The sequence below is a fragment of the Temnothorax longispinosus genome, chromosome 7 (genome assembly GCF_030848805.1).
Source record: "Temnothorax longispinosus isolate EJ_2023e chromosome 7, Tlon_JGU_v1, whole genome shotgun sequence".
Classification (NCBI taxonomy): domain Eukaryota; kingdom Metazoa; phylum Arthropoda; class Insecta; order Hymenoptera; family Formicidae; genus Temnothorax; species Temnothorax longispinosus.
In genome coordinates this window covers 12,927,909-12,936,890 of record NC_092364.1, presented here as the reverse complement: position 1 = coordinate 12,936,890, position 8,982 = coordinate 12,927,909, and the positions used below count along the sequence as shown (strand labels likewise).

At 33.6% G+C, this 8,982-nt stretch overlaps 1 protein-coding gene across 6 annotated transcripts; it reads left to right on the top strand.

The window, feature by feature from the left end:
- Nucleotides 1-2,217: 2,217 nt before the first annotated feature.
- On the top strand, nt 2,218-3,929 carry LOC139816074 (uncharacterized). 6 transcript variants are annotated; one of them, XM_071783403.1, is made up of 6 exons: nt 2,218-2,375; nt 2,445-2,508; nt 2,585-2,795; nt 2,885-2,983; nt 3,088-3,156; nt 3,401-3,929. In XM_071783403.1, the coding sequence occupies exons 1-6, from the start codon at nt 2,361-2,363 to the stop codon at nt 3,612-3,614; spliced, it is 672 nt and encodes a 223-aa protein (XP_071639504.1). In that variant the 5' UTR covers nt 2,218-2,360; the 3' UTR covers nt 3,615-3,929. The 6 variants fall into 6 exon arrangements, with proteins under 6 accessions (XP_071639504.1, XP_071639503.1, XP_071639502.1 ...); XM_071783402.1 differs by having other exon boundaries at nt 2,218-2,508; nt 2,894-2,983; nt 3,091-3,156; XM_071783401.1 differs by having other exon boundaries at nt 2,218-2,508; nt 2,894-2,983.
- Nucleotides 3,930-8,982: the final 5,053 nt, after the last annotated feature.

The following is an 8,982-nucleotide window of genomic DNA, read 5'->3' as shown; positions in this document are numbered from 1 at the left end:
AAGCATTTCTTTTTTTTATTCTTTCAATAAAGAAAGAAAGAGAAGAAGAACGCTCCAAAGCATTTGTAGTGTCACGTTGACCGTAGCCTACGACTTCTATGTAGAATAACCTTAACGCGTAACCGCGTAACCAATTAGAAACGTTTCGCATTTTCGGTTATGCATATTCGCGCTTCTGATTGGTTACGCGGTTACGCGTTAACGCGAAAAGTACATGTCATGGGACTCCAGCCTTACGATAATTTACTCCGCGTAAACGAGTGATATATCGTAAGTTACTACAGGGGGTAGATTGTGTATCTTGAAACGAGGTGAAAATTACAAAAGTGAACAGATTTTACTAGATTTCGACAAATAAAATCGTAGATACGCTAGTGAATTTCCTCACTTTTGTAATTTTCACCTTATTTCAAGATACACAATCGACCCCCAGAAGTAACGCTCGCGTAAACGTAGTAATAGGTGCATAACCATATGCATAAAGAAACGGATTGGTCTATTTCCTTATGCACATGCATATGGACCAATCAATTCTCTTAAGCGGGGAGCACACACTTCTGCATAACGCATAATGCGTAAGCATAAGAAAATTGATTGGTCCATACACATGTGCATAAGAAAATAGACCAATCAGTTTTCTTATGCTTACGCATTATGCGTTGTGCAGAAGTGTGTGTTTCCCGCTTTAAGGTCTATCCATACAAACTTGCATAGGTGCATAACCATATGCATAAAGAAACGGATTGGTCTATTTTCTTATGCACATGCATATGGACCAATCAATTCTCTTATGCTTATGTTTATGGGCTTATGCAAGTTTGTGTGGATATAGCTTTAGCGTTTACAGACTCTATGAACAGCGCAATAGTAAATGGTAGTGAATTACATCCTCTGGGGGGGGGGGGGGGATAAAAGCGACCAATAGAAGCATTAGAAAAAGAGAGCAATTGACCTCTACCTCGTTCCCTCTTTGTCTAATTCTCCGGACACTTTTTGAAGGCTTTTATGTAAAGGTGGAAGCACATAAAATTGCAGGAGCCATGAGCAGAAAGCAGAAGCCATATGCGCATGCGCTATGGTATCCGTAGAGCTTTATATAGTATGGACTGCGCGATCCTTAAGGCCCCGGACACACACTTTTTCGTAACAGTAAAGGTGAAAGCACATAAAATTGCAGGAGCCATGAGCAGAATGCAGAAGCCATATGCGCATGCGCTGTGGTATCTGTAGAGCTCTACAAATACCATAGCGCATGCGCATATGGCTTCTGCATTCTGCTCAAGGCTCCTGCAATTTTATGTGCTTCCACCTTAACAGTAGGATTTCGACCAATCGTGTTACTCGATTCGGGAACGTATGGCCGTACGTTTTCGAATCGAGCAACGCGATTGGTCGAAATCCTACTGTTACGTTCTACGGAAAGTGTGTGTGGCCAGCTTAAAGGTGGAAGCACACAAAATTGCAGGAGCCATGAGCAAGAATCCAGAAGCCATATGCGCATGCGCTATGGTGTCTGCATACTGCCTATGGCTTCTGAATTTTCAATCTACATAAAAATACATAAGCATAGTGTATGTAGATTGAAAATTCAGAAGCCATAGCGGTATGCAGACACCATAGCGCATGCGCATATGGCTTCTGCATTCGTGCTCATGGCTCCTGCAATTTTATGTGCTTCCACCTTTAAAGATCGCGCAGTCCATACTATATAGACCATATGGGCACTCCCCATGGTCCCTCTTTTATCTGAATAAAAAAAAAAATGATTTCTAGGTCTCTACTGTGGAACTGTGGTCGTCGTTCCGTTATTCCAGCCTGAAAGTAACAGCAGCAATATAGAAACGCTCCTGCAGTTCTACTCAATGACGTCATATCGTCAGTACTTGGGCTGGAGCCTCATGGCATGTATTTTCCGCGACACGTAACCGCGTAACGAATCAGAAACGCGAATATGCATAACCGAAAATGTGAAACGCTTCTAATTGGTTACGCGGTTACGCGTTACGCGGAAAATACATGCCATGGGACTCCAGCCTCACAGTGAATATCGACGCACCTTTTATTACATTACTTGTGACGGGATCAAAATAGGATGTTTTGATTGGTTAACTTGTGACGACGCGACGCGCTCAGTGGAAACTCAGCCTTAGGTGCCTATAGCCGGTATTCGTAGTCGGTTCTTATATAAGACCATGGTAGAAAGAAAACAAGGTATGCTCGTTAGAGGGGTCGAAATTGAGCATGTTCTGCGCAGACATGGCGACGGCCAAGCGAGCGCCATATTGAATATATATAGATATACTTTATGTATATACATACGTCAGAAGTGAACGTGTTCGGCTTAATTTGTCTTTTTTAAAATGCCTATGTGTAGTGTAAGTGGATGCAAAAATAGAAGCGAGAATGCAAAAGAGAAAAATATTCAATTTTTTTCTTATCCAAAGGATGAAGAAACTGCGTTAAAATGGATGCAAGCTGCTAACAAAAATAAAGTTAACCTAAAAAACGGTACGTTATTTTGAATCTATATAAATTATAATTGAGGCATATATTTTTAATACTTTATTGAAATTAATTTTTGTAGCTCGCATATGCTCTGTCCACTTTACACCAAGCTGTTACAAACCAAAGCCAGCGTATTTAGCAAACTGCGAAAATTACTCGCCTAAGAAATTACGAAGACTTCATGATCATGCAATTCCATCAACAGAAAATTTGCCACTATTGAAGGAAAGAGAAGTGCTAAAGGAAGTGCAAAATCAACACAACATAATAAATGTTAGTGAAAACAGCAGGTGTGTATTATTGTATTATATAAAATATTTTCTTATTATGATATGTGAAGATTGCAATAAATTCTATTTACAATATCTTTTTTTAACAGCAAAAACAGTTTTAGTGAGTCCGAGACCAATTTGATCGACACTTCAATGGAAAATAAAGCAGAAACACGTTTTATGCAATCTTCAAAAGAAAATGCTAGGTATAATTTTATTGATTTTATGCGTATTAACGACTTCATTGCTGTACAAGAAATTATTGCATGTTGTTTTATATTTTTATTTCTTAAATATTTTTTACTTTCAGCAGTACAAGTGATGATACAATGGTAAACACACAAAGTAATTCACAGACTGTTATGTCTGAGCACTTAAGGTAAACAAAATTAATTGTCTGTATGATTATAAAGCATCAGCTCAAATATATATATATGTATATAAATATTTTCATGTCTAAAAATTACTTGATGTTTACTAGGATGTATATATATATATATATATATATATATATATATATATATATATATATATATATAGTAAACATCAAGTAATTTTTAGACATAAAAATATTTTATTGCATATTGCAAATTTTTTTCAAATTAATAGATAATATTTTTCAGATTACGAGATAAAATTATTCAAGATTTGATGAAAAGACTAAGCCAAACAAACAAGGTAAACGATTTGCTTAAGAAACAAGTAAAACGATTGCAAAGAGAAAAGACAAGAGTTACGAAACGTGTAATAAAAGAAAATGTCCATAATGTGCTCAAAAGGATATTCACTTCGAAGCAAATTGACGTTTTAATGAGTAATGAAAGAAAAAAAGAGTAAAGTGGGGTCTTGAAGACATATCTGCTGCAATAATGTTAAGAAGCTTGAGCCCAAAAGCATATTGTTTTTTAAAAGAAAATCACTACCCGTTACCAGGATTATCCACACTTAGGAACTGGGCATCTCGCATGGAGTTAAAAGAAGGAATTTTATCTGATGTTGTCTTTTTAATGAAAAAGAAAGCGCCATCGTTTCTGTAATATCAGCGTGCCACATATGTTCATTTTTACATATCAATTTCTTGTATACTATTCAATAATAAACTTATTGAACACAACTTCTCGTGTTATTAAAATAAAATATTTATTACATTTATTGAAATTGCTGTATTTAAATAAACCCATCTTATATCGACAATATTTTTAAAACTTCAGAAAATTATTTACTTTTTCCTCATACATCTATTATATTGTTCAATTCATGCTTATTTTACATTTATTTTAATATTTCTTTATATATAATTTTAACATTTTTTACTTAAAATTAATTATTACATGAAATAAAAAGTATTATATGCAAAACAGAAAAAGAACTTAATTCTCATTTAAAAAACCGCGGGCCTAATTCTATTGGCCAATAAACCAATATGTCTCCAGCTTGGCCCAACGCACTCATTGGTTATTAGAAAGGATGCGCAACAGCATACCTTGTTTTCTTTCTACCATGTATAAGACCATCTTAAGGGTCGACAAGAGTAAAGTCCGGTGTCCACGATGCAAGAACTGTGTCCAAGTTTCGGTTTAAGCCAATGAAACTGCTACTTTTCTGTAAGAGCTGCAAGTTTATTGGTTTAAATCGAAACTTGGACACAGTTCTTGCATCGTGGACACCATGATATAAAATGTCCGGGAAAAATATTCATATCTGACAGTATATGAACATATATAAATGAGATATGAACAGATATAAGTTTTACATGCCCATGTATAGAGCATATATAATCATATATGGTGATCAGAATCATACCATATGTCCCCATATGGCGATAGATAACCATATATGATTATATATGCTCTATACATGGGCATGTAAAACTTATATCCGTTCATATCTCATTTATATATGTTCATATACTGTCAGATATGAATATTTTTCCCGGACATTTTATATCATTATATCCCAGTCTGGTCATATATACATCGCGTCTTGTCATATATGATCATGTACATGCAGTGCCGATATAGTTATGTATGACCATATATAATTATATCTGATAATACATGGCCAAACATTCTTTATATACGATCATGTAAGGCCAGATACGATTATGTATAGTGTCATATCTGCTACACATAATAATATGTCTGACCATATATGAACTTATATGATCAGATCTTGTGTCATGTATAATATACGATCTGATCATATATGGCAATAGATAACCATATATGATTATATATGCTCTATATATGGGCATGTAAAACTTATATCTGTTCATATCTTATTTATATATGAACATATATGAACATATATAAGTTTTACATGTTCATATATAAATATATACTGTCAGATATGAATATTTTTTCCCGGGCGGGCTTTAAATCGAAACTTGGACACAGTTCTTGCATCGTGGACACAAAGGCTTAACACTACCGACCTCTGTCGGGTTGCTTAGCTGCGAGTCCGTATTTTATTTATTATAAATTTTTTAAGAGCCAAAATGGAAAATCCAGCTTTGCAGCTCTAAGCAAGCCTGCAAAGCTGCTTAGGAACGGCTTTTCCCAAATTTTAGCCAAATTAATTAACGAATCTCATTTCACTTATGCTCGTTTTAATCAGTAAGATCTGCCGCAAGCTGGTACAGAGCCGAATTTTCCATTTTGGCTCTTAAAAAATTTATAATAAATAATATACGGACTCGCAGCTCAGCAACCCGACAGAGGTTGGTAGTGTTACTCCTGTCGACCCTTAAGTACAATCTTAAGGTGATCCTAAAGCCGTGATTCTAGCCGGTTTTTTTCGGTTTTTTTCTTAGCACTAATCTTTTAATTGGCTTTATAGAAATGCAAAATTCTTGTCTAGAATTAAGGGGATCCTAAAGCCGTCTGTAATACCGGCTTTTTTCTTAGCACTAATCTTTTAATTGACTTTATAGAAATGCAAAATTCTTGTCTAGAATTAAAGTACGCATCAAAATCTAGGTCATGGTGGTCAAATTTATATCGAAAACGAAAAAAAATTAATATTTTTGTTAATTTTTGGTATACGTGACGACAATATTTGCTTTGTACAAAAATTCCACGATAAATATCCACAAAATTAGACCGGCATGACCTAGGGACAACATTTAAGAACAATATCGTGCAATTAGATCTAAGATTGAAAACCTAGAAAAAAAGATTACTTTATATAACTTTTATATGTGCAAAAGCACATTCAGGTTGACAGGATAAGCAATATTGCGTGTGGCAAGAGATGGCGCAGTAATCGAACAAAGACAGATGCCTCTCGTTAGACAAGGACAGATATAGATATATGACAAGAAAACAGAATTAGAAATGTTGACATTACCGACGTCGAGGAAGTTCAGCCTTCACTTTAGGATCCCCTTAAAGTACGCATCAAAATCTAGGTCATGGTGGTCGAATTTATATGTGGTGGTCGTCACGTATAACAAAAAATATTAATTTTTTTTCGTTTTCGATATAAATTCGACCACCATGACCTAGATTTTGATGCGTACTTTAATTCTAGACAAGAATTTTGCATTTCTATAAAGCCAATTAAAAGATTAGTGCTAAGAAAAAAACTGAAAAAAACCGGCTAGGATCACGGCTTTAGGATCACCTTAAGATGTCATTAACCAATCACAAGAGCCGTATTATTAGGTGCGCAACTAAGTATCCGGGTTTCACACATAGATGGCACCAATAACACATGTACTCGACTTACATGTTTGAAGTTGTCTGAAGTTATAGCTTGGACATCTGTTAACAATAAACAGTCGTTATACCAACACATATCGCAACGCAAAAATATTTTTTTTAACAACGGAGATGTTGAGTTTTGTGCCAAATAAACAGCATTTGCGTCCAGGACACCATCAAAACGCTGAAATGGGATCTGCTACCGCACCCGCCGTATTCGCCAGACCTGGCGCCTTCCGATTATCACTTGTTCCGGTCGATGGCGCATAGCTCGGCTGGGCTACACTTGACCAATTTCGAAGAAGTGCAAAATTGGTTGGATAAATGGTTTCGGTCCAAAGACGCGTCGTTTTATCGTCGCGGTATTCATGTATTGCCAGAGAGATGGCGAAAATGTATAGCTAGCGAGGGACGATACTTTGAATAAACCATTTTTTGTATTTATTGATAAAAAAACCCGGAAACTTAGTTGCGCACCGATAAAGGAAAGACCGTGGGGGTAGCCCATGTGGTCATAATAGCGAAACCGAAACTAGTTGTATCACATAAAAAAAAGGGACATAACATGAACGCCTCAATAAAAGCGTCCCAAGCAAAAGTTAAACTGCGTAGTATAAACTCGTAAACTCGTAAGACTTTAAACTCGAAACTGTGTAAGTGTATAAATGTATGTATAATTTCGTGTATGTCCGCGGTGTCTTGAACTCGGTAATGCCGTAGGTGCGTAGGCCCAAGGAACTGCGCGGATCACTTCCCCCTGCGGCCAAATGCTAAGAGCTGTATTAGCATCTTAAGATATTACTTATAAGACGGTCTTGAAATAAGATCTGATTATGAATACCGGCCTATATATCTTCATGGCTCGTTAACACAAGTTTTTATTCTTTGAATTTGATTGTTCGTGAACCTATTTACATTAGCTAATTATTATTTTTTAATAAATTTAAAAAAAGCATTTACGTTGGCCAAGAGTGGATTTTTACCATTTACACTTTTTCTATTCTTTATTTCTTTAATTAGCAGCTAGGGTTATGTAAAGTAACACGTTACCATTACAAATAATTGTAATAGCAAAGAATTTTATATTTTATTTTATTGTTTTCACAGTATTTTAACAAGGGATTCTGTTAATTTCTGCTTAAAATATAAATGAATTTTTGAAAAAGAAACCGATATTTTATACATTTTTCATGTTTATATGTTACATAAAAAGACAAAGTTCAATAATAAAATAAATGCATTAGACTCATAATTGATTAAAACTTCAACTTTATTATTTTAGATGACTATTTTAATTTTTAAATATTAAAATAATCATTAAAAACGTACCTTTGATTTTTTGTTTAAATAGCAGGTTTAATATAAATACATTTTTTTTATTGTGTAAATTTCTCATTCACAAGACATTGTACCGTTTTAAACAAGAGTTTCGAGTTAAAATAGATATCCTTATTTTTTCATCCTTCATAAAAGATATATATAAATAAGTTCATCGTGCCTTTTTGAAAATAACAAGTATTCATAATATTGAATTCTAATCTTATGATAGATAATCGAAAGATATGTCACAAAACGCTTTATATATATTAATCTTACTGAAAGATAATTGTAGATGGTATAAATATATATGTGAAATAGAATTATTTATTTATTTTGTTTTATCAATTATATTACCCGCGAAAAACGATTGTATTAAAACCGTATTAAAAGCTTATATAAATTTATTAAGAATCTTATTAGAATCAAATATGCAAATCAATTATAATTTAAATATGTCATATTTAAATCAAATTAAAGTACCCCATCTTATTTAATCTATATATGGATTAAACTGGACCTTGCTTTGTTAAAGTATGCAAAATCAGCCGCACAGATCTAAGGAAATGCAGAGTTAATATAGTTTTAATTTGCCAAATGTGGATTAAATAAGGTAATAAATTCAAAATTAATTTGTTGAATATAATCATATAAGTCAAATATAATCATATAAGTCAAATTTGTCATATAAGTCAAATTTGTCATATATAAATGTTATTTGATCTTATTAGAATTTTATATAATTTTGTTTTAAATTTAAATTTATACCAATTTATAAATTTAAACAAGATTATATAAAATTTTATTTTTTAAGCGTGCTACTTTATTATAAGAGTGGACTTCACGATATAACTGATACAAAAATTGTGTCGTTCCGAGACAGTGTCGTGTCTTCTTGATACCGTTATCTTATAACACTCTTTGTCAAATTTTAATTACGAGAAACAGATCACATCGAATGCCATCTATCGGATACTTTGAGATGCAATATTCTGATCTGATCATATATAATCTTATATGACTATATTATTTTTTTTTAATTTGAATCAAATTATTTACATGTTAAGCTCGACAAATAAAGAAACAAATTTTACCGCAAATATTATTTAAACATTATTTAAACAAAAATACGTTTTAATAAGAATCAAATTAAAACCAAAGGGCCTGGCGGAGCCTAAGCATGT